The 26283-nt window shown below is 48.5% G+C and overlaps 1 protein-coding gene across 1 annotated transcript in view; it reads left to right on the forward strand.

The window, feature by feature from the left end:
* Positions 1-1740: 1740 nt before the first annotated feature.
* The window catches only part of ZCCHC14 (zinc finger CCHC-type containing 14), a gene marked incomplete at both ends in the record, with an annotated part of 56939 nt that continues 32396 nt past the window's right edge, over positions 1741-26283 (forward strand). Inside the window, one exon of the mRNA XM_079723161.1 lies at positions 1741-2307. Coding sequence (XP_079579287.1) covers positions 1741-2307 — 567 coding nt within the window. The remainder of the gene's footprint in view (positions 2308-26283) is intronic.

Here is a 26283-nt window from a genome sequence, read left to right on the forward strand (position 1 = left end):
TTAGGAAGTTTCTAGTACCTTGGACCATGTCCTGAAGAAATGCATTCATTTATTCAATCAATCTCTATTGTGTACTGCCCAGGACCAGGTTGTCAGCTCCAAAGGCGGGAGGGCAGGCTTTGTTCGCAAGGGGCCCCTCAGGGCTCAGAACCTGGCGTCCACCAGGCCCCCGTTGAGCTGCTGAACAAATGCAGGAACAGGCCCCGTCCTAGACCACAGGACGTCAGAAGAAAGGTTCTACTGAAAGGGCAGGGAAGAATGAATTTCTTGCTCCCGGGCCTCGGTTTCCTTATCTGGAGATGGCGGACCGCTGCCTGCAGCTATAGGGTTATAGGAGTCTGGGCCACCAGCTTCTCCCCCGCCTGTCCCCAACCCACAATCCGTGCCAATGCAAACGCTCCCTGACCCTGGCCGGTGTGCTTGCATCCTCTCGGTTCCCAGAGCTGAGGAAGTAACCCGCTGAAAGGAGGCCGACTTAATGGCTCCATTTGGATGAGGTTTTCTCACAGAGCTTGTTCCCGTCACATCTCAAGGCAGGCCAGCGGGCGCCGGGCCTCTGTCAGCTCACGACCTTCTCACGGGCCCCGGGGGCGGTTGTCATCACCCTCATTTTCGGGGGAGGCGCCCAGGGCTCAGAGAGGCCAAGCCACTCGCCCAAGGTCACACAGCTTCACAGAGACAGAGGGGGGATGGGGACGCGGGTCTCTGGAGCCCCGCTCCAGCGGCTTTTCGAAGACACTCGCTACCTTCCTATTGTGACGCTCAGGAATAAAACGGGAAGCCCGGACGCCCGCTTTCACCTAAAACAATGCTCCACGCAGATCTGTGTGAACAAAAGCAACCAGAAATCCGCCTCGGGTTTTCGGCCCGCCCGGCCCGCCGGCCAATTGACTCCGCCGGCCGCCGCGGGGCGGGCCGGGGCGGTTCCAACGTGATCGACAGCCCCTGGGAGGCGTGGCCGGGGCAGGGGCGAATCGGATTGGGGACCCGGAACAATCATGGGCAGAGAAGGCGCAGCCCGAGCCAATCAGCTCGGGGGGCGGGCCAGGCCGCCTGGCTGTCGTGAGAGGCGGCCTCCCCGCCCACTTGCGCCTCGTCCCGGCGCCCGTCAGCTGCGAACGCGGCGCTGGGCCCGGATCCGTCCGCGGCGCTGGGAGCAAAGGCGCGAGGCCGTGGCAAGTGCCGGCGCAGATCCTTCCGCCGCCCGCTCCCGAGTCCGCTCCGAGCGCCGCTCCCGAGCCGCCGCGGCCTCCGTCCCGGGTAACGGCCGTCGGCCCAGCGCGGCGGCGCGGCGGCATGGCCCGGGCGGCTCCGTCGGGGGGCGGCCCGCAGTGACAGACCCTGCGGCGCGGGGGGAGATGGGGGCGGCCGCCTCCCGGGCGACGACGACGACGACGAGGAGCAGCCGCCGCCGCCGCCGCGCACTGGCCGCCGCCGGGGACGGGCGCGGGCCAGGAGCCCGCCCGTGAGCGGGGGGCCCGAGGCCGATCGCCGCCCCCGGCCGCCCCGGCCGCCCCGGGCCCCCCCGGCGTCCCGCGCGCGCCCGCCCGCCGGCCCCTGGCGGGGGTCTCGCCCGCGCCGCGCGCCCCCGGCCCCGGCGCGGCCCTCGGCGCCCGGCCGCCCTCGCCCTCGCCCGGCCCCGGCCGCGCCCCCGGCCGCGCCCGCCCGCGCCCCCGGCCCCGGCCCCGGCCCCGGGCGGCGGCCCCCGGCCCCGCGTGGCGGCGCGGCGCGGGCGGCAGCATGGTGGAGAAGCGCTGCCCGCTGCAGAGGGACGGCGTGTACCGCTGGTTCTCGGAGCTACCGTCGCCGCAGCGCGTGGAGTTCCTGTGCGGCCTGCTGGACCTGTGCATCCCGCTCGAGCTGCGCTTCCTCGGCTCGTGCCTTGAGGACCTGGCCCGCAAGGACTACCACTCGCTGCGCGACTCGGAGATCAAGGCCAACAACCCGGCCGATCTGGGCAGCCTCACCAACCTGACAGACGAGGTGGTGCGCAGCAAACTGCTCGTGTCGCTGGCGCTGCTGGGCTCGGAGCAGCGCGAGGCGGCGGGCGTGCTCTACCGCACGCTCACGCACATCGACTCCATCATCCACAACTACGGGCTGCAGCTCAACGAGGGCCGCACGGGCGATGAGTTCCTGCTGCTTTTCACCATGGCCTCCAACCACCCGGCCTTCAGCTTCCACCAGAAGCAGGTGCTGCGCCAGGAGCTCACGCAGATCCAGAGCAGCCTGAGCGGCGGCGGCGGCGGCGGCGGCGGGGGCCCCGGGGGCAAGAGCGCGTTGCCCACATGCCCGGCCTGCCACAAGGTGCGTGCCCGCGCCCCAAGACCCCGCCGGAGCCCCAAACCTCACACCTCGCTCCCAAGCTCCCACTGGCACCCCACATCACCGCAAACCCCTACCCACACCCCAGGCTTCCGCCCCACCGTCTCCTCGTCACCCCAGGCTTCCACTCCGCACTTCACTCCGTGTCCCACGCCTCCCTCCTGCACTTCAGACCCCACCCTCACCTCAACCCCCTATTCTCTCCTTGCACTCCAAACCCGCACCCCTAGACCCCGCCCGGCACCCCACGTCCCCTGGGGCCCATCGCACCCGCCTTGCTCGGGGCCCGGGGGAGGGGGCTCCGGGACTGGGGAAGGACGCCCCGGGCAGAGTTCGCGGCCCGCCGGGCCTTCGGTACACGTCTTCCGCGGGAAGCTGGAAGCGCGATAAGGCCTTTGTCCCCTTCATCGGGCTCTTGGGCGACAGATAACCGTTACACATCGTGTCCTCTTGGTTTCTCCAAATCTGGTGTTTATTATCAGAAAAGGAAGCCGCTAGTGAGGTGGAGATTAGAAGGCGCTGTAACGATAGGAGACGTTCGCGGGGTGCTGTGCTGGGGCTCCCACGGCCTAGGTGTCCATTTCCCGGGAGTGGTGGGGTCGGCGTCGCCCCGAGGGGGTTAGGGTCGGCGTGGGCCGCAGGCCGCCATGGGCCGCAGGCCGCCGTGTGCACGTGTGTGTGCGTGTACGTGAGTACACGTCTGCTTGAGTGTATGTGCATTGTGTATGCGCACGTATATATGTGTATAGAGTGTATATGTGTATTTCTGAATGTGTACGTGTGTCTGTATTTATATTGTGTGTAAGAACCGGTCTGTTGTAACAGACGGAAAAGCAGGTTTGGAGCCTTCAACGCATGTGAAACAGTTATTTCTCCGTGACCCGCCTTCCTTTTTAGAAACAAATCCTAGGATGATTGAGAGTCCAACTAGGATTAGTTAAAAGATCTCCTGTCTCCAAATTAAACAGGAAGGGCAGAGTGGTCATTCAGTTAGAAATGTGAACTTTTGTCTAAATGTTTAAAAACTATGTAAACACAAAGCATTTGGGGCTCCAGTGTCTTTTTAACAGCCCCCTGGGACCCTGTGCCAGAATTGTGCTCCAAGCAAAAGGATTTATCTTTGACCACGTGTGTTGTGTGATTTGGGATTAAAACTGACTTTCTTTGGTAGTAAAAGATTGCAGCCATGCCAGTAGTCTTAAGTGCTTTTTGATAGTGTCTGCGCTGTCTGAAACTAAAGCTTTGTTTCTCTGGTTTGCTAGTGGTGGTTTTTAAGCTCTTTCAACTGTGGATTGTGGCTTTTAATGATTTCCTTTGAGACGGGGTTGTGATACCTACATTGGTTGTTTTTTTTTTTTTAGCTTCATTGGGTCTTCCTTGCTGCGCGCGGGCTTTCTCTGGCTTCTGCAGTCAGGGGCTACTCTTCCTTGTGGTACGTGGGCTTCTCATTGCAGTGTCTTGTTGTGGAGCACAGGCTCTAGGTGCACAGGCTTCAGTAGTTGTGGCACGCAGGCTCAGTAGTTGTGGCTCGCAGGCTTTAGACTGCAGGCTCAGTAGTTGTGGCGCACGGGCTTAGTTGCTCCGCAGCATGTGGGATCTTCCCAGACCAGGGCTCAAACCCGTGTCCCATGCATTGGCAGGCGGATTCTTAAACACTGTGCCACCAGGAAAGCCCCCCTACATTGGCTTTTAGCTTGTCGTATCTTTTTTGAGATATGAACCACCTCTGAGAGTTTGGTTTCCTTTTTTAAGCGTGTGTTCAAATTCCATGCTAAAAATGTTTTTCCAGCTACAACAAAGGGAAAGCAGGGTCCTATAAAATGTGGTTGTCCATAGGGCACTCAGTAGGCTCTGGGGTGCTGGTGTTCATGGGGTTTCAGTCCCTGGTGGCCAGTTTCATGAGGTCTCAGTCCTCTGTTCGTGTTAGTAAACACTGATAGTGACTGTGGCTGTTACACCAGTCATATTCACCTCTTGAAGGGGATTCCTTTGTGTATACGGATGAATCACTTTATAAAAGCAGAAGATGGCGATTATTTTGGCAGGGCAGCGAGCTAAAGCTAGAACAAAAATACCTTTTATAAGAGAGACTTTTTGTCAAGCCAGAAACCCCTTTGATGAGACGCAGGCACTTGGAATTGACCAGCTGTGTGACCTTGGCCAGAATCCTCTCTCCTCCTGGTTTTCCCTTTTGGGGTGGAAGGCAGGTTACCTGTCTCATGGGCTCGTTTGGAGGGTTCCATGAGGTCCCAGGTGAAGCGCCCAGGAGATGTTCTGTGAGTGCTCTCTTGGCCTTGTCCTCTCTGGCTTTCCATAGAGGAGCGCTAACTTTTTTTTTGGCTACAATGCTGGGCTTGTAGGATCTTAGTTCCCCGACCAGGGATGGAACCCCGGACCCTGACAGTGAGAACGCCAAGTCCTAACCACTGGACCGCCAGGGAATTCCCTAGGAGTACTAACTTAAGCAAGGCACGTTGTCAGGGAGTGAAATATTTATGTTTTGGAGTTTTGGTGTTTTCTAAGTTGATTTTTGAATACGTAGTTACTTGGAGCTGGCTTTTTTTTTTTTTTCCTGTTCATCCGTGGGAAATTGGAGAATTTTGCCTGACATTTAATAATGAGGTTATAATGAGTAACCTTGGGGCCATTGCTTCCACGTTTCAGAAACAATCATGGTGTCTAGTTTTTTTTTTTAATAAATTTATTTATTTTATTTTATTATTTACTTTTGGCCGCATTGGGTCTTTGTTGCTGTGTGCGGGCTTTCTCTAGTTGCAGCGAGCAGGGGCTACTCTTCGTTGTGGTGCGCGGGCTTCTCATTGCAGTGGCTTCGCTTGTTGCGGAGCACGGGCTCTAGGCACGTGGGCTTCAGTAGTTGTGGCACACGGGTTCAGTAGTTGTGGCTCGCGGGCTCCAGAGCACAGGCTCAGTAGTTGGGGCACACGGTCTTAGTTGCTCTGCGGCATGTGGGATCTTCCTGGACCAGGACTCGAACCCGTGTCCCCTGCATTGGCAGGTGGATTCTTAACCACTACACCACCAGGGAAGCCCATGGTGTCTAGTTTTACCTAGTACATCCCCTGTGTCACTGCTGAACTTAACTTCACTCGTATTCATTTAACTTTCTGTTCCTTTGCTGCTTTCAAATTTATGCCTGACACTGATGCACAAGTCCCGTGAAATCTTAACAAGTAAGCCTTTTGCCTTGTTAGTATCCCTAAATCTAATATTTAGTGCAGTCCTGAAAAAGCAGCCCCTTAAAGCTCTGTTTGCATTTCTTTTGTAAGATGTTGTGTTTTGTTTTGAACTCTTTGAGCTTAGAGACTTTGTGTTTATCTTTTAGAGATAAAGATGTTGATTGTTTTTTATTCTTTATCCTATTTAAAGGGACATACTTCTTGTAACTAAATTTTCTGATATAGTCAGTATTTGCAGTTCCTTCTCCAAAGTCTCACTGGGTCATTTTAAAATTCTTCTTGCTCCAAGGACTTGTAGAAGAAGTTTAAAAGTGTGAAGGAAGTAAAATAGACATTTTTACTTTCAGAAAGGAAGGTGTTCATAGGCTGGAGGGAGAGTGGGTGGCTTCCCTGCGCTCAGTAGCTTAGGCGCTGCAGGTGTGCAGTGCGAAAAACTGTCTTTCCATTTTATTTAATTATAAAGCCATAGTTTTTGGAAAAGTTTAAATTTATCCTTTACCATCTTTTCTCTGTATAAGTGATAAAAGTGCTGTGGCATATGCTTATTTATTTATTGAGATTTAATTCGTATATCATGAAATTCACTCCTTTGAAGTGTATAGTTCAGTGGTTTCTAGTATATTCACAGAGCTGTGCAGCCATAACCATTTTCATCACCTCTAAAAGAAACCTGTACCTATTTGCAGTCCCTTCCCATTCACCCTCCCCCAGCCGTGACAACCACTAATCTACTTCCTGTCTGTGGATTTGCCTGTTACGGGCATTTCGTGTAAATGGGGTCACACACTAGGTGGCCTTCTGTGGTTGGCTGCTTTCACTCAGCGTACTGTTCTCAAGGTTCACTCACGTTCTGTGGAGCCTGTGTCAGCACTTCACTCCTTTCAGGTTGAGTAATTTCTGTTGTGTGGCTCTGCCCCGTTTTGTCTGTCCATCCATCAGTTGATGGGTTTGTGAGTTGTCTCCGGTGCTTGCTTCTAGACTTTTTCACTCATGGCTAGTAGGCTCGTGTCTTAATCCCTTCCACCTAACACTTGCTCAGTCGTCTCCGGAGTGTCGCCCACACACAGCCGTCCAGAGGCACTGGCTCTCACGGTAAGAGTCCACCTGGCGGATTGCTGGGCGTCGGCGCAGCGCCCGGCAGGTCTGTCCCTGGCCTCCCAGAGGAGCTGCAGTGAGAGGTGGCAGAGGCCGCTCTGCTCTCAGGACTGATGGTCAGCTCCGTGGTCACGCTGTGAGCCCCTCCTGCCCTCGCGTTCCGGAATCCTCGTGATCAGGATCCTCACGGACTTACTTCCAGAGGGTGTCGAAACTGTTTCTAAAGTGCTTAGTGCAGGAGTGTGGTGGGTGGTGGCCGTCCTCCGGGTGTGTGTTCTGTGGTACAGCTCCGGAGTCCTCCTCTGTGGGCCGAGTGCCCGAGAAACTTGGGGTCCACGCAGATACGGTGAACAAACCTGCCAATAATCTCTTGCCCAAGGCAAGGAGAGCTTGCTTTGTCTCGTTGCTTTTCGTAAGCTGTTGGAAATCGTTGCAGTTCAGAGGTGAGACACCTGGTAGTTTGTCTTGTGCGGTAGAAATGGTTTCCTCTGGTTTCTCCTTTAACCCTAAACCCTGGACCGTTGGAGCTGAAAGTAGTCTGAAACCACAAGAAGGGACTTTGCCTGGAGCTGCTGCTGTTCCCACTCAGGTTAAAGGAAGAGCTGTGCCTGGAAGGCCAGTGTGGCTCCCTGTTCACACTTGTTCCAGGCAGCTGAGGTCCAAGGTCACCAGTCTCCAAGCAAGTCTGGCTTCCTTCATCACACTGCAGGAGAGGGTGTCCCGAGATAGATTGGACTTTTTTTTTTTTGGCCAGCTTTTATAGGTCCCAAAGAGTGTCCTCTTTTTGTAGTGAAGTACATGGTAAGGAATTGAGACATCCTGCGGTACAGTTTTAATTGCTTTTCTGCTGCTGGTGTATTCATTGAAAATGAAGACCCCTCGCCTCTCCTTGGAGTTGCAGTCCTGCTGTTTTTCTCCTGTATAATGGCTCAGATTGTGTGGCACTTGAATGACTGTCTTTTGCCCTCAGGTTAATTTAAGGCTATTTACTTTGACACGAGCTAGTTCGCATTTGCTTTATTTAACTCAACAAACATTTTTGAGTACCTGTTCCACATGTGTTCTGGAGTATAGTTGTAGAAGCTGGAAGTTTCATGTCATATTAGGGTGTGATGAGCGATGGGGTAGCATTACTGATACAAGTTAGAACGTAATTGCAGATAAACATCAACATTAGCCTTGTTTCTGCAGTTTTTGAAGTTCATTGTTTACTTAGGCTTTATTTTACCCATTTTTCTTCTCAGTCCTGTATACTTTATTTACCTACCTTTTGGATTGAGGACATTTTGGATTAATATACATATTTTCCCAACAAATTCACTTATGAGTTTTACAACTTGAGGGGAAGCTGGGAGAAGGGACCCGAGCTGGTACATCCTTTCTGTTTGCTAAATTGTTGACCGCTGGCCTCCTTAGAAACTGTTAGTAAATCAAAGGAAAAATTTTATCACATCTAGGAAAAATAGTCTCTACTTCAGTATTCTTTTTATTTTTTCTTGCCTTAGATGGATTGGATTTTAGAAAAAAAGATCCTTTGGGTATCTTTTTTTTTTGAGAACCCCCCTCAGAACACTACTTCTCTCATTAGTTTGAGTAGGAACTGTTGCCCCAAGTTCACTAACTGGTTTACAGATTACTGAAGGGTTTCTGATTTTTGACTTTACCCTTGACATATGCAGTTTAGAAGTCGGTTTCAACCAGGCAGCTTTTCTCCAGTCTCTGTAGCGGTTTTGTGGGAGCCTCCCTATGTATAATAGCCACTCTATTTTATGGCTGCCCTGTGAGACCTAACATATTATAGCAGCGTTTCCTGTCAAAAGGGAAAAGCAATTATCGAGAACTAATAAGATATTTGGTTAATTCTTAAGCAGTTTGTTTTGTTTTGGGTTAGAAGACCTGAAGTTATTTAGAATGAAGAGAAGACAAAGGCAAGACAGACTATCTTTCAAATAATTGCTAATTTCACATAATCTCTTTGACACAGTATATGGCCAGGACCTCAGAGGCAGGGCCAAGGGACTCGCCTCTGGGGGACTGGAGCTTGGGGTGGATGTTTTGCAGGTTATCTGTACCCGTCCTGTCGTTTCGGGGCAGAGGTTGCCTTTCTGTCCCAGGCAGTCCCTCTGTCTCTCTTCTGGTCACACCTGCCTGTTTCCTCAGGGACATTGTTAGGTCACGTGCTGCGCTTTGCTATTTCCTGACCTCCCCACCTCCCCACACCAACCTTTGACCTCCACCGTTTTCCCACTTGGAGCATCAGCACTTTCGTGGAAACAGCAAGACCCTTCCTTCCACGTGTCCGCTCAGTCATCCACTCACGTCTTAGTTCCTTTGTGACCGAGTCCTGCCCCAGAGCAGCCAGCAGGCCTGCTCTCCAGGGAGAGCCCATTTTCAACAGTTTGGTGTGAATCCTTCTGATGTTCTAATGCCTATATAAATATATACTTATGTATTCTTTGAAAACATCATATATACATAATTAAATACAAATAGGATCTCCCATACACGCTATTCTGCCCGCGTGTGCGTGCGTGCGCGTGCACGCACACAGACACAGACACACACACAGACACACAGACACACACACACACACACAGACACACACACACACACACACCCAAACCCAAACCCAGTGATACAGAATACAGCCAGCCTCCTGGAACCTGGCTTCTGCCCCCAGCCTCTTCAACTAGAACAGTTTTTATTAAAGGGAACCCAATAAATCTTTAAATAAAAAATATTTTAATAGATAATGAGAGGTAAAAAGAAAATTGAAAAGCTACAAAAGAATATTCAACGAAACATCCCCTTCTCCCCCGCCGTCCCCCATGCAATCAGGGAAGGTTCCTTTCCTTTACCTGGTTGTTGATACCTTTTATTTCACATTAATAAAACAAGTTTTTGTTTTTTTCTTTTTTTTTACCCAGGAACCCATGCAGTTCCGTTCCCCACTTTGTTCCTTGTAGAACCTTCCAGAAAGACTCTCTGTCTTTACAAATAGGTAACTGGTGTCTTGCTGCACACACAGGTCTGTCCCTTGTTTGCTTCTCTTGGCGTCTTTCTTGATGAGCATTCTCACGTCAGTCCACAGAGCTGCTTCATTCTCTTTTGTGGCTGCCCTGTGCGTCTCTACTGATGAGCACTGTTCCCATCTTACTGTGACAAACAATGTCTGTCACTTCCATATCATGTACACGTCACCTGTATATGGCCTTTCACATGTTGGTAAGTGTGTCTCCAGAGCAGAAGCCTGGACGTGGGGTTGGTGGCAGGTCACATGGTCTGCGCTTAGGTAATTATTTGGGGTGTTGCCGAGCTGCACCTTGTGGGACCTCCACGGCGTGTGTGAGCGCCTGTCTGCGTCCCTCCCCTCCCGCGGGGCGTCAGCGCACCGCTGGCTGCTGCCGGGCACTTAGGCGAGGAATGCTGCTCAGTGCAGGGACATGTTTGCAGGTGATCCATTTTATTTATTTTTGTTGAGCTCTCCGTATCCTTTGCCCCTTTCTGTTGGGTTGTTGATCTTTTCTTTATTGTTTTTTAGGAGCTCTTTAAGTTTCAAGGAAATTGTCCTTTTGTCTTTAGTGGAAGTTGTAGGTATTTGTTTTCCAGGTTTGGGTTTTTTCCAAAAGACTTTACCATGCAGTTTTGTTTGTTTGTTTGTTTGTTTGTTTTTAATGTCATTCTTACCAGTCTCGTTTGGCGTCTGGGTGTTGTGTCACAATTAGATGCAGTATACATAATGCATCGTACATATTACTATACATATGCATAGACTGTGCTCACATACACATCATGCGTTATACACGATAACATTCCCTGTGGTGTCTTCTTACAAAACTTGTGTGGTTTCTCATTTTACATTTAACAGATCCATCTGGAATTTATTTGGTATAAGGTACAAAGCTGGTTTTATATTTTCCTTATGACCACCTAGTTGTCCCAGTGCCATTTGTTGAATAATGCATCCTTTCCCTCTCAGATTTGAAGTGCTGTCTGTTACGGTATGGCGTATTCCCCAAGTGTGCTTCGGTTTACTTCTAGACTCTCTATTGGGTCTCACTGATGTCTTTATCTTGATGACCTCTTATTTGCCAGATTCATTGGCTACTTTTCAGCCCTTATCCTTCTCACCTCTCATTTGTTCTGTGGGTTCCCTGCTCAGTGAAATTCCCCAGGGGATGGTGTTTTTTTTTTTTTTTTTTTTTTTTTATACAAATGGGGCTGCTGAGATGGTGGGTTAAAGGGTCTGGGCGGGGCCTAGTCACCCGCTGCCTGGGAGCCGGGCCCCCTCCCTTACTTCTCTGGCACCGCTGACTTCCTCCTGCTCTATGAGCGTTTGTTTTCCGTTTCTCTCCTGCTTTCCTGCCCTTTTGATGATGGTATTCCTCAGGCTTCTCTCCTCCTTTCTCTTCTCTTGTTACTTTATAATTCATGACATATTCAGCTGTGATTTTGCCACTCTCTCTGGTTACCCCCAAATCTCTAACTAACTGGGACTGAGCTACAGCTGGATGGCCCAGGGAGCTCAGTGTGTCCAGAGGCAAGGTCCTCTCTTCCCATCCTCTATTGCTGCGCCCTTGTCCTGATCCCCAGCCAGGAGCCCACGCCTGCTTTCTCATTTTCAACCAGCTTGTTCTCAGGTCCCAAGCATCTCCATAGACTTATTGTTCTCCATCGGCACTGCCGCAGCCCAGGTCAGCGTTGGTTCGGTCTGTCTGTCTGTCTGTCTGTCCCTTGCTCTCTCCCCGCCTCACCTCTCCCTAACACACTTGGCATGATGGTTACATCTGTGGGACACTCCTTAGTAGGTGGATTTGGGGTGGTTTATCAGGGATTCAGGGCACAGATTAAAGCCATCCTCTGGGGACAAGCACAGCCCTAGCCCCGCGCGGCCCCGCCTCATCCCAAGTCAAGAAGCAGACTGGAATGTGAGTGAGTGAAGACCTCTTTGTAGAATTAACTGATGCCATTGTTTTAAGTCTACAAGAGGCAACTTTATAACTTCTCTCTTTTGTTTTTGGATTACATTTAAAGCAGAAATTTCGGTACCTTAACTCCTTTTAGAAATAACAGTGACATGTTCAGGTGCCGACCTTAACCTGGTTGTAGTCTAGTACCACACGTACTCGTCTCCCTGGCCTGGGTCTGTGTACTGTAACACCCCGTAGTCACCCTGGGCCCCTCTTAGCCTCTAACAGCAGTTCCCAGGGTGGCACAGATGGCACACATCTTAACCACGGTCCTGGTAAGATGCCCGTAGGAGGGTTACTCTCTGGCGTGCAGTTCTTAGCATGGTGTGCTGCGTCCTTTGTGACCTGCCCCTTGCCTGGCTATATTCATTCAGCTTTTATATTGCTCCTGTTCACTGTGCTGCCTCGTTGCCCTGAGCCTCTGCAGATGCTGTTCTCTCAGATGGGACACCTGCCGCCTGGGGCACCCCAACCCACACTCCTGGCGCACACATATTAAATAAGCCTTCTTCTGGCTCCTTCGGTCCCAGCCCTTACCCTACTGTAGTAGGGTTCTTTAAGTTTTCATCACCAAACTTTGCCTTATTGGAGGGCAGAGACTGTGTCTCTGTCTTTCAATCCCAGAGGCCAGCGGTCCCTGCCACCTAGTAGGAGCTGTGTCCTGAGCGTCTGTGAAAACCCAGTGGAAGGGACGTGTTGGTGTTTATGAAAGGCCCCCCCAGTGAACACGTTTTCTTCCTTGGTGCTTTTCTTCTCTGTGGCCCTATTAGTAATATCTGTTACCAACTCACACTCTCCATAGCCTTTACCCAATGGCTGTTTCTCTTAGGCATTACACAGCCGTAGATTCTAGTGAATTTTAACATCTGTATCCTACTTTGTTTTTTTTCAAAAGTCAGCGTGCAAAAGGTTCTGTTGGGAGAAACACTCTGAGTGGAATGGTTTGGCTTTATATTACGCTATGACAAAACCAAGTTTATAGACAAGTACACCCAGAGCTGGGGCGGAGGTGAGAGCTGGGGACAGGGCGTGTGTTCTTCCGGTGCTCTGGTGGGCTGGTCACTTGTGGAGCTGTGCACGTGGATCAAGTCGTCTTGGAGAGATAGCTTAGAGCTTGTATCTCTAAACGTAAGACTTTCACTATATTCCTTTAGTGTTTGCAGAATTGTAAATCATGGTAAGCCTAGATGTTTTTTAATGTGCTATATATAGAACGGCAGTAAACCGAGCGACTGTTATCATCCCAGTTGTTAGTTTATATGTCTTTTATACTTTAAACATTGACATCAGATTCATTATAAGAAGGGAGCATTATAGCATCATTTCCTAGTTATTTGGGACTTTTACATAAGAACTTCAGTAGAATTACTAGAAAGAAATTGTATCCTCAATTTTCTTACTGATTCACAGTGAATCTAATTAAAACATGTATATGTAGGAACTACTTCTAGAAATATTATAGTCTAGACCAGAAAAAATAACTTTGAAAAAGGAGGAGAATTAACTTGTGGGGAAGAAAAACAGTCCCTTCTCCCATCACATTTGGGCATTTTAATAAAAATTAAGCCTGGGAATAATGGTAACAACCTAGCTATAATAAAGTCAATTAAATTAATGAGATACTTTGAACGTACTGGGTGTTGAGGTTGTGTGGGAAGCACCGGGTGGTGCGTGTTCTCCACCTGGACGCAATTAAGTATGAAAATACTCTTCGGAACTCCGCTCTTCCCTGTGGGAGGATGATCCTCCTGTCTCCAGCTTCCTGGCAGAGTATGTTTCTGGTACGGGTACTTTGCAGGGTGGGATTTTTCTGAAAACACTTATTTTGTGTGGGTTTTTTTGTGTACTTTCAAGACTGGGTATGAAGCTCGTGAACCAGTGTGCTGTTCATATTCGTGTGGGGGGGCTGGTTGACCAATCACAATGCCTCTTTTTCTTTCAGAATTGTTAGTAAGAGATGAGCAGAGGACAGGTAGCACGCACACAAGAGGCGCACGTGCCCTGCGCGGGGCGCTCTGCAGGGTGCTTCTGATGGGTGTGCGCCGTCTGCCCAGTGAGCCTGTGAGGGAGGTTCCATCCCATCCCGTCCTGTCCCCATTCTGGCAGCAAGGAGACAGACACAGGGCTTAAGGATGAGTAACTTCAGAGGTGACATGAGTAAGGGGCTGTGTGTATTATGTGACACCAAAATTATGTTAAAAGTGGTGTTTTTTTTTTTGTTTTTTTACTTCATCATTAAAACTGAGAGGAAAACCCTGAAGAATATGAAATGAGAAGACAAAAGAGGCTAAGCTCTGTGGCTCGTGGAGTAGGAAGTGGGAGGCATTGGCAGTTGTGTGAGCTGCGGGCGCCCAGCCACCTCTGGGCGGCTCTGATTGTTCCTCGGAACCTTTTGTCGTAGTGATGTAGTTCTTCTCCCAGCCACCCCACCCCTACTTATTCATTTTTATTCGTTCAGTAACCTTTCGTTGATATCCTCAGTATTACAGCTCAGTGTATGTATAGTTTAGTTTAAAGGTAAAACTTACATTCTGTGACTTGCACACTTTTATTTTTGTTTTAACCTTTTTTTTTTTTTTTTTTGTGGTACGCGGGCCTCTCATTGTTGTGGCCTCTCCCGTTACGGAGCACAGGCTCCGGACACGCAGGCTCAGCGGCCATGGCTCACGGGCCCAGCCTCTCTGCGGCATGTGGGATCTTCCCGGACCGGGGCACGAACCCGCGTCCCCTGCATCGGCAGGCGGACTCTCAACCACTGCACCACCAGGGAAGCCCTAGCCATTTTTTAATTTAATTTAACTAATTTATTTTTTTATCATCTTTACTGGAGTATAGTTGCTTTACAATGCTGTGTTAGTTTCTGCTTTATAACAAAGTGGATCAGCTATACGTATACATATATCCCCGCCCTCTTGGGTCTCCCTCCCACCCTCCCTATCCCACCCCTCTAGGTGGTCACAAAGCATCGAGCTGATCTCCCTGTGCTATGCGGCTGCTTCCCGCTAGCCAGCTATTTTATATTTGTTAACCATTTTTTTAAATTGGAGTATAGTTAATGGACAATGTTTTGTTAGTTTCAGGTGTACAGCATAGCAATTCACTTATACATATATATATGTATATAAAGAATTTTCAGATTCTTTTCCATTATAGATTATTACAAAATACTGAATATAATTCCCTGTGCTATACAGTAGGCCCTTGTTGTTTACCTATTTTATATATAGTAGTGTATGTATGTTAATCCCAACCTCCTAGTTTATCTGTACCGTCCCCCTGTCCCCCCGCCCCGCTATCCCCTTTGGTAATCATAAGTCTATTTCTGTTTTGTAAGTAAGTTCATTTGTGCCATTTTTTAGATTCCACATATAAGTGATATCATATGACGTTTGTCTTTCTTTGTCTAACTTCACTTAGTATGATAATCTCTAGGTCCATCCATGTTGCTGCACGTGGCATTATTTCATTCTTTTTTATGGCTGAATAATATTCCATTGTGTGTATATACCATATCTTCTTTACCCATTCATCTGTTGATGGACATTCCATGTCTTGGGTATTATAAATAGTGCTGCTATGAACATTGTGGTGCATGTATCTTTTTGAATTAGAGTTTTCATCTTTTCTGGATGTATGCCCAGGAGTGGGTTTGCTGGATCATATGGTAGCTCTGTTTTTAGTTTTTAAGGAACCTCCATACTGTTCTGCATAGTGGCTGCACCAATTTACATTCCCACCAACAGTGTAGGAGGGTTCCCTTTTCTCCACACCCTCTCCAGCATTTGTTATTTGTAGACTTTTTGATGATGACCATTCTGACGGGTGTGAGATGATACCTCATTGTAGTTTTGTTTTGCATTTCTCTAATGATTAGTGATGTGGAGCATCTTTTCATGTGCCCGTTGGCCATCTGTATATCTTTTTTGGAGAAATGCTTATTTAGGTTTCCTGCCCATTTAAAAAAAATTTATTTATTTTATTTATTTTTGGCCGTGTTGGGTCTTCGTTGCTTTACGCGGGCTTTCTCTGAGTTGTGGCGAGCAGGGGCTACTCTTCATTGCGGTGTGCGGGCTTGTCATTGCAGTGGCTTTCTTGTTGCGGAGCACGGGCTGTTAGGTGCACGGGCTTCAGTAGTTGTGGCGCACGGGCTTAGTTGCTCGGCAGCATGTGGGATCTTCCCGGACCAGGGCTCTAACCTGTGTCCCCTGCATTAGTGGGTGGATTCTTAACCACTGCGCCACCAGGGGAGTCCTTCTGCCCATTTTTTTGATTAGGTTGTTTGCTTTTTGGATATTAAGCCACATGAGCTGTTTGTATATTTTGGAAATTCATCCCATATTGGTCGCATTGTTTGCAAATATTTTCTTCCATTCCATAGGTTGTCTTTTTGTTTTGTTTATGGTTTTCTGTGCTGTGTAAAAAGCTTTTACGTTTAATTAGATCCCATTTGTTTATTTTTGTTTTATTTCCATTATTCTAGGAGACAGATCAAAAGAATACTGCTACGATTTACGTCAAAGAGTGTTTTGCCTGTGTTTTCCTCTAGGAGTTTTATAGTATCCAGTCTTACATTTAGGTCTTTGATCCATTTTGAGTTTATTTTTGTATATGGTGTTAGAGAATGTTCTAATTTCATTCTTTTACATGTAGTTGTCCAGTTTTCCCAGCACCACTTATTTAAGAGACTGTCTTTTCTCCATTTTATATTCTTGCCTCCTGACTGTAAGTGTGTGGGTTTATTTATTTTATTTATTTATTTTTATTTATTTATTTATTTATTTATTTATTATTAGTTTCTGCTTTATAACAAAGTGAATCAGTCATACATACACATCTGTTCCCACATCCCTTCCCTATTGCGTCTCCCTCCCTCCCACCCTCCCTATCCCACCCCTCCAGGCGGTCACAAAGCACCGAGCTGATCTCCCTGTGCTCTGCGGCTGCTTCCCACTATCTATCCACCTTACGTTTGGTAGTGTATATATGTCCATGCCTCTCTCTCACTTTGTCACAGCTTACCCTTCACCCTCCCCATATCCTCAAGTCCGTTCTAAGGTAGGTCTGTGTCTTTATTCCCGTTTTACCCCTAAGGTGTGTGGGTTTATTTCTGGGCTTTTTGTTCTGTTCCGTTGATCTGTATTTCTGTTTTTGTGCTAATACCATTACTGTTTTGATTACTGTAGTTTTGTAGTATACTCTGAAGTCAGGGAGCGTGATTCCTCCAGCTGCATTCTTCTTTCTCAAGGTGGTTTTGGCTACTGAGGGTCTTTTTTGCTGCCATACAAATTAAAAAGTGTTTTGTTCTATTTCTGTGAAAAATGCCATTGGTAATTTGATAGGGATTGCATTGAATCTGTAGATTGCCTTGGGTAGTGTGGTCATTTTAACAATGTTAATCCTCCCAATCTAAGAACATGGTATATGTTTCCACCTGTTTGTGTCGACTTCAGTTTCTTTCATCTTGTAATTTTCAGAGTACAGGTCTTTTGCCTCCTTTGGTAGGTTTATTACTAGGTATTTTATTCTTTGTGATGAGATGGTAAATGGGCTTGTTTCCTTAATTTCTCTTTCTGATATTTCATTGTTAGTGTATAGAAATGCAACAGATTTTTTTTTTAATTTTAAATTCTTTTTTTTTATTAGCGACTTCAAGTATAACAACTGGAATAAGTGTCTATTCTTCACCAATAAAAATGAATTTTGACAGAAGTGGACTCTGGCTCCCACTCCCCCACCCACCCCTCTGGGATAAAAGCTTTCCACCATTGCCAGGAGCTTTCAGATACACAGTGAATTAAAGAATTTAATGAAGTTAAGCAGCTGGGGCATAGGATAGTATTTGATTTTGTATCCAGCAACTTTACCAAATTCATTCATAAGCTCTAGCAGTTTCCTGGTAGCATCTTTAGGATTTTCTATGTATAGTATCATGTCATCTGCAAAGAGTGACAGTTTTACTTCTTTTCCAATTTGGATTCCTTTTATTTCTTTTTTGTCTCTGATTGCCATGGCTAGGACTTCCAAAACTACATTGAATAAAAGTGGCGAGAGTGGGCATCCTTGTCTTACTCCTGATCTTAGCTGAAAGCTTTCAGCTTTTCACTGTTGAGAATGATGTTGGCTGTGGGTTTGTCATCTATGGTCTTTATTATGTTGAGGTATATTCCATCTTTGCCCACTTTCTGAAGAGTTTTTATCATAAATGGATGTTGAATTTTATCAGAAACTTTTTCTTCATCTATTGAGATGATAATATGGTTTTTATTCTTCAATTTATTAACATGGTGTATCACAAAATGCACACATTTTAAGTGTATCATGTGAGTGAGTGAGTTTTTCACCACTTGAGTTTTGGTAAATGAATGAACCCCTACCAAGATACAGAACGTTACTGTCACCCCAGAAAATGTCCTCATTCTGTTTTGGGTCAGTTCCCACCTTTACTGCCACCAAACCCTGCTATCTCCTACCTCCTGCCTTTTTTCTTTTTTTTCTCTTCTATTTTCCCCCCACCACTGATTAGTTCCACCTTTTCTGGAACGTCATTTAAGGGGACTCATAGACTCCATTTGAGCTATGGGCTTGCTTTGTTGCATGATTTTTAGTGGCTGGTCCAGGGGTTACTGAAGTTTCACAGTCTGCCTTCCTGGAGTTCATGTGGAGAGTGAGAATCTTGCAGTTGTATTGTCCCCGTAAGGTTTCTCTGTCCTTCATGCTGTGGTTAAATATGTATTGCTTCTGTATATGCTGTTTAGTTTTACAATATATTTTTTGCTTTAATAGGAATATATTTTTTTAAGTTAAAATAAAATATAGTCTTTTATGTTTACCCATGTATTTGCCATTTCTTACAGAAGAACCAGTTTGTTACCATATCCCTTCAGTCTGGAAATCTTTTCTTCAGCATGTTTTGGAGTGCAGGGCTGATGGCAAGAAATTCTCTGTTTTCTTTTATCCAAAAATGCTTTGGTTTGCCCTGTATTGTTAAAGGGTGTTCTCACTGGATGTAGGATTCTTTGTTGACTGTTCTTTTTCTTCTAGCTTTTAAAAAAGTTGAGACATGTCTTCTGGCCATCATCTGTTTTATGGTTCTGTATCTAAAGTGCTGTTTTCTTCTGGCTGGTTTCAAGATCACCTCTGGCTTTGGTATTGGAGCAGCTTGACTGTGTTGTTTTCTTGAATTTATCTTGTTTGCTGTTCTTTGAACTTACTGGATCTGTAAATTTATGTCTTTTACTAAATTGGGGAGATTTTCAGCCATAATTTCTCCATGTTTTTTCCTGTCTCCATCTCTCTTTCCTTCTGGGACTCTAGCTGCAGGTATGTTAAACCTTTTGATATTATTCCACAGGTTCTGGAAGCTTTGTTCTTCTTTTTTTTTTTTCCCCCAAAATATTTCTCTCTCTCTGTGTTTTGGATTGGACACTTTCTGCTGATCTGTCTTGAAATTCACTGACTCTTCTATTAATTCCAAACTGCTGTTAAGGCCACCCAGTGGGTTTTTTATTTCAGAAATAGCATTTTTTGTTTTAGAATTTCCATTAAAATTTTCTTTGTTATTTTAGGACAATTTTTTATTTTTATTTTTTATTTTTTTTGTGGTACGCAGGCCTCTCACTGCTGTGACCTCTCCCGTTGCGGAGCACAGGCTCCAGACGCGCAGGCTCAGCGGCCATGGCCCACGGGCCCAGCCGCTCCGTGGCATGTGGGATCCTCCCGGACCGGGGCACGAACCCGTGTCCCCCGCATCGGCAGGCGGACTCTCAACCACTGCGCCACCAGGGAAGCCCAGGACAATTTTTTAGAGCACTTTTAGGTTCCCAGAAAAATTGATCATAATCACCCAAAGTCCACAGTTTACATTAGGGCTCACTCTTGGTGTTGTGTATTTTATAGGTCTGGACAAATGTGTAATGACGTATATCCACTGTTACAGTATTACAGAGTATTTTCACTGTCGTTAAAATCCTCTGTGTTCCACCCATTCATAACCCCCCCAACCCCTGGCCACCACTGATCTTTTGACTGTCTCCATAGTTTTGCCTTTTCCAGATGTCACATGGTTGGGATCAGATGGGCTTCTTCACTTAGGAACATGGATTTAAGCCTCCCCCACATCTTTTCATGGCTGGAGAGCTCATTTCTCTACAGAGCTGGGTCATATTGTCTGGAAGTTCACAGTTTATTCATCCATTCACTTCCTGAAAGACATTGGTTGCTTCCTGAATTTCCATTTTTAGAAACAGTTTCTGTTTCTCTCCTGAGATCTCCTCTTGGTTCGTATACCATGGGCATATTTTCCCTCCCGTCCTGGAGCCTCGTTACAGCAGCCGCTTCTCGCCCCTTGCCTCGGGCCCCAGCTACGGCTTGTCTTGTGCCTGCCCTCCTTTTCTCTCTGTGTGGGTCTCGTTGTCGTTTCTTTACGTGTCTGGTAATTACGGATCGCTTCTTGGACTTTGTGTATGAGGCGTTGTAGAAACTCTGCATTTTGTTCTGTCCTCCTGAAGGGTGTTGGTGCCCAGTTGTGTTTGTTTGGTGTAGTAGACCTGGCTGGGCTCCTCCCAGGCCCCTCTCCGGTGTCCACTGGCTGCTGCGGTCTGTGCAGCTGATTGGTCTTGGGGTGACCACCCGGAGCCTGCCCTTGGCGCCCGGCTCAGGGCTCATGTGGAGTGTGGGCAGGAGTCATATGCAGAATTTGCTGTTCCCCTCCGGGCGCTCTCCTTTCGGGGTTTCCCTCGCTTTCCAGCTGCTGGAGTCCACCAGCATTCCGATCTCTGGCTTTCCGAGTTGGTGAGGCTTGGGGCCCTCCCTGAACTTCAGCTGCTCTTCTCTCTGGTGAGGCCCGGGCCTGCTGGACATGAGCTCATCCGTGCACGTCTCACTTCCAAGCTGAGACCTCCCCCTGGTTTCTCCTGTGTTTGGCTGTGTCGGTTCATTGTTTTATATGCTTTGTCCAGAGCTTATGGTTATCTGCAAAATATTGCTCTGACTACTCAGCTGTTATTGAATGGAGAACCACCTGTGTTTTGTAATCCAAGTGTTGTGCTCAGTGTAGACCATGTGTCCAAGAAGGAGTAATGCTCCCCAAGGAAGTATAGCTGTGAAGGAGTGCTTCCTGCTTGCTGTGACTCGCGTCACTGTAAAGGTGAGGCTCTGGGCAGAGGCGGAGAAATGGGCTGGCCCGGTGCCTTGAGATTTGCATGTCCTTTGGAGACTGCACATAAGATGCTTGTTGAAATGTTCTGGCACTCAGGGTGCTGAGGAGGGTCTCATGTGTGAAAGGGCAGGCTCAGCACCCATACCTGTGTGCCTCTCATGTGCAGGGTCTGCTGACATCTGCGGCTGGAGGTGCCTCTTGAATTTCTCGACCTGAGTGTCTTCTCTGATCATGCGTTGGGCCCTTTCCGGCCTGATCTTTCCCTGAACAGCTACCTGGCCCTGAGAGACTGAGCAGCTTGGCTGTGCTCGTAACAGGCGTCTGCTCAAGTGGCTCCTGTAGAAGTAAATCCCCAGGGCCTACTCATGCTTTCTGGACCTTTGATACGTCCTTGCCTTCAGCTGGGTGGCTCCTGCTCATTTCCAGCTGCTTTGGGTGCCTGTTGTCCCCCATCCTGGATGCCCCAGGGTTCTGGACTGAACCTGTATTGTGGCTCGCACCCCGGGGGATCGTACAGCAACCACTGGAACACGTGCTGCTCTGCGAGGTTAATCTCTGGTGCTTGAATATTACGTCAAGAACCAAAATGGTCATTAGAGCCCAGTTTACTCATTATGACTAGACTTTGACTCATGTTCTCAAAGAAAACCCCAATATTTAAGCACACTCTGGCCAAAATGTGCACGCTAACAATATGGTGTGTAGTATGCACTTAATGTCAAAAGTCCTGAGGGTAAAAAGGACCGACTTCGGCTGTGATGTCCACGAGAAGAAACTACCTGAAATTGACATTGCCGTGCAGAGGACCGCAGCCCTGCATTTGAAGTGGTTTCCACGAGTACACAGGTCACATGCCTTACGTTTTTCCTAAAGGGGGAGGGGATGCCTTCCTGAGTGGGGTTTTTTTTTTTTTTTGCGATACGAGGGCCTCTCCCTGTTGTGGCCTCTCCCGTTGCGGAGCACAGGCTCCGGACGCGCAGGCTCAGCGGCCACGGCTCACGGGCCGAGCTGCTCCGCGGCACGTGGGATCTTCCCGGACCGGGGCACGAACCCGTGTCCCCTGCATTGGCAGGCGGACTCTCAACCACTGCGCCACCAGGGAAGCCCCTGAATGTATTTTACATTCAGTGTTGTTTTCAGAGTTTATTGAGATCCCACGTGGCTCTGCCTTTTGAAGTTCTGGGTTTAATAATAATACTCCTGCGTGACCCTGCGTGACCCCTTGCGTCATTCGTGGTCCTTCCCACTAACATTGCACCTTTCTCTCGACACCACTGTTTTTAATGCTCTCCCGCCCCCGCCTTAAATTTGCTGCCTGTTGTCTGTTCAGATCTAGGAGAATACACCTAAGCTGTTGACATTGTTTAAAATAAACCTTTGAATGAGAGGCTGGCAGTGCGGCTGTTCAGACGAAGCCTGTCCTGCTACGCCCTGCACCTCGGCCATGTCTCCAGCTGGACAATGGTGGCCCCTGCTAGGTGACAGGCTCCGGGCGCCTTTCCCCACCGCCGGGCTCTGGTTTAACCGCCGGCTGCCGGCTGCAGGGTGGCCTGGAGTTGAATTGCTGAGCTTCCCGATGTGCACAGTGAGGCTGGGTGCGCAGTGGGGCTGCACCGCCCTGAAGGCGGCTAGGGAAGAGCATGGCTTTCGAGCCGCTTTGCTGGAACTCATCTGGTTACGTACTTGGTACCTTGTGCTGAGATTTTTGAGCAGTAATCGTTTTTTCTCCCTCCTTTTCTCTTTTTTAATGAGCAGAGAGCCCTAGGGTAAGAAATATTAAAAGCAGTGTTTTTATGTGGAAAATGGTTTTTGGTTAGCTCTGGCTTCCGCTTGTCCTAAGTCAGCAAATAGCTTTCACTATTAAACTATCTATTTTCTCGTTCTGGGTTTTAGAGACACATAATCACTATTTTAGTAAAATGCTTACAAATCACTTTTCTTTTTGATTTTATGTATTTTTTTCCCACTGACTTAGAAGTATTTAACATGTTGCTCTTTCCAGTATAGAGGTGGTACTTGGAAAACACGTTGAAAATCAGGGACTCTGTTTGTAGTTGCTGGAGTTCATGCTTGTGCTTGGAGGTCCCTGGCGTTCCTGAGCTTCAGCCCAGGAGGCCTTCCTGCCCAGCTCTTGGAGACGCGGGGCCCCGACCCATCTGTCCCTGCTCCTGGGAGCCCTTCCTGCAGGTGTTTGCTCGGCTGACTCCGGCCCCATGAGGCCTCAGCTCCGCCGTCCTCCCTGGACCACGGGTTTCCTGTCCTGCCGGTGCTGCTCAGCACCTCCGACAGCTCCCAGACAGCGCCAGGCCTGGGGAGACAGGACAGCCGTGTGAGGGATGAGCGGTTGCGGTTTTAGGAGTTGCTTTTGTTGGACTTTTTCATGCTGTTTGCATCTCGTAGGAAGGTGCTCTCATTTAGACTTAGTGTCTTTAACTTTTCCCCTAATTCTGATAGTGATCGTTCCTTCCAGAAAAATTGAAAAACAGAAAAGTATATATTTAATCGCTCAGATAGTAAATACTATTAAAATTATGGCATGTTTTCTTCTTTTTTCAATGCCTGTAATATATGTATCTACATGATTTATATGTTACGAAATTCACATGTCTAAGTGTGAGTGTTCTTGCCTTTCATTTTCTGAAATTATTTTTTAAAGGCTGCATAACATTTAATCATATGGATGTAAATTTATTTATTTATTTATTTACTTGGCTGCGTTGGGTGTTCGTTGCTGCGCGCGGGCTTTCTCTAGTTGTGGTGAGGGGGTGTGCGGGCTTCTCCTTGTGGTGGCTTCTCTTGTTGTGGAGCACGGGCTGTATGTGTGAGAGCTTCCGTAGTTGTGGCTCGTGGGCTCTAGAGCTCAGGCTCAGTAGTTGTGGCTCACGGGCTTAGTTGCTCTGCGGCATGTAGGATCTTCCCGGACCCGGGCTCGAACCTGTGTCCCCTGCATTGGCAGGCGGATTCTTAACCACTGCGCTATCAGGGAAGCCCCTGGATGTAAATTTATTTACGTACTTAAATATTAATCTTGCTGGATATTGATGTCATTTTTTTTTGTTTGTTTTCGGCCGTGCTGCATGGCTTGCGGGATCTTACTTTACCAGGGATTGAACCCACACCCTCAGCGGTGAAAGCTCAAAGTCCTCACCCCTGGACTGCCAGGGAATTCCCTGTTTTTGTCTTCTAAAGCTAAGATGAACCTTCTTGCGCACAAACCTTTGTATCGCTGGCTATATTCTTAGGATAGATTCCTCCCAGCGGGATTAGTGGGTCCAAAGGTACAGATGTCATAAAAGTTGGTTACATACACCTAATTGCTGTTGAGACACTTGCACCGATTTGCACTTGCTGGTTGGGGATGAGATTGCTCGCCTGTGACATGTGAGCATTGCTCGTAAGGGCATTTGTCTACCTGTAGTTGCAGTGTGCTGATCGCTTGTCACGGAAGAGTCCATCTGTAGGTGGAGTGTCTATTTAGAGGGGGAGGCAGCCCTCAGATTCCAGGGGCGGGGATGTGGAAACCGTGGGGCTCCCTGGACCTGGACCCTGGGTGTGGTCAGCAGTGCAGCTTTGCGTGCTGCACTCGGGGTGCGGACAGCGGGGTCGAGCATGGACCCTGCCCCCGGATTCGAGGCCGCCCAGGGGAGTTCTCTGTGGGACCTCGTGGGCATGTGTCGCCTCCACGTGTCCTCACAGCGCCGTGTGTTGGCACTTGAGCCTGTGTAATGGCCTTCATGGCTGGCCGGCACGTGCAATGGTCATAGCAGCCGCTAACATCTCACTGAGTCCTGGCTGTTTTTCCAGCACACTTAACTACTTTAAATGCTTTTCATTTAATTCTCACAAAAACCCTACGAGCTAGGTGCAGTGGAGGAAGCTGAACGTTTGCCAGACGAAGTTTTGGCCATGGTGGCATGGTCAGTGGGCTGCGGCCGTGGCTGTGGAGCCAGAGCCATGCATGAGATGGGGTCGAGGGGCTCCCGGCTGAGGGCACAGGTGGGGCAAAGGCCTCCCGGCCGTCGGTCCCACCCCCGGTGGCCGCAGTGGATGGAGCGGAGGGGAGCCATGGGGGATGTCAGGGCCATGACAGGAGCCAGACCCCATGGGCCGTAGGAGAGGCCGGCTGTGAAGGTGAAACGGGAGGTGAGCTGGCCGGCAAGCACGTCGGGCGTCGTTTAGAAATAGAGCCGCTTGCAGGGAAAGGGACTTTGAGCCCAATGGGAAACATCCGTCAGGGTTGAGCTGGGCCCTGGAGTCGGAGAGCATCTTCTCAGTGCCTTCCCCGCAGCAGCAGAAGGTGACACTGGGAGCCGAGCGAGTCTTTATTCTTGCGTCCACCCAGCTGCTGACTGGGCCCTGCTTGTGAGCCTGAGTCAGAGAGCACTTGAGCTGAACTGCATAGGTCACATGGGGCAAATTAACTTGACCAAAAATAACCCCAAACAGCATTTCTGGGAAATGCAAGTGAAGACAGCTTTCAATGTAAACAAAGGAGCAAAGATAAAGGCTTGGTTGGAAAAAGTGAACATTTGGAAGACTAGGAAGAAATGCTTTGGGGAAAAAGTACCGAGGAAAACATGTATTTTTTTTTCCAGTAGTTACAGTTTTAAAGAGTTTTCTTTCATGTATTTATGTCAGATGCAGTGCATACATTTCAATGGGGAACTCACAGATTTTCCCTTTCTGTTTGTAGCCACGGCACATTGACCTACACCTGTAGCTTTTCCTGTGAATCCAGGGAAGGAGCTCGCTGTTCTCCTCTGGGGACAGTCAGACACCTGGACGTGGGGCCCTGGGAGCTTCACGCACAAAACAAAAGAACCACACCAGCGTCCCGGCCGCAGTCCAGAAGTCCTGGTCGGCTTGGCGGGGTGTTGGCCTGCATTCTTCTAGTGCCCCGGGGTTCCGCGTGCAGGCGGGGCTGAGAACCCTGTGCGGGTCTGCTTCCCCTGCTCCACAAGCTGCGTTCTCCAGCCACGGTGTTAACCAGAGGGTCTGCAGGGCACTTGGCCCACTCTTGCCCCCACCTCCCCACAGGCTGAGAGTCTGGAGCATGGCATTCTGCTTGGGCCGTTTGGGCTGCTGCAGGGTGGGCAGGGGCATGTGTGTCTCTGCTTGGGGCAGAGAGGTTCCTCCCTGGCCAGCAGGCCCAGTGTGTCCGTTGTCGGTTGTTGAGACAGCTCAGCCTCTCTCTCCTTAGGACCAGGACTTAGAATTACTTGCCAGGGCAGCTAAGAGAACACAGGGGCTCCTAGGAGTCAGGTCAGATGCAGGGAGTCTGCTGCCATTATGTTCAGTGTATAGCTGAAAATAGTAACCTCCTGAGTTGTTTCCCAAAGTAATATTTACTGTTTGGAATTTAAACTCTTGCTCTTTGAGTAATTACTTGTACCTGTTAGTGCTGTTATCTTATTTAATAGGAGAGAAGTTCATTTCTGGAATACTCTGACCATTGGATGATGAAAGAAACTTTGCCACACCTAAAGGAAATAATCCAATTTAGTTAAATTATAAATATAAGTAACTGAAAAATGTAGCT

The sequence above is a fragment of the Hyperoodon ampullatus genome (genome assembly GCF_949752795.1).
Source record: "Hyperoodon ampullatus genome assembly, chromosome: 18".
Classification (NCBI taxonomy): Eukaryota; Metazoa; Chordata; class Mammalia; order Artiodactyla; family Ziphiidae; genus Hyperoodon; species Hyperoodon ampullatus.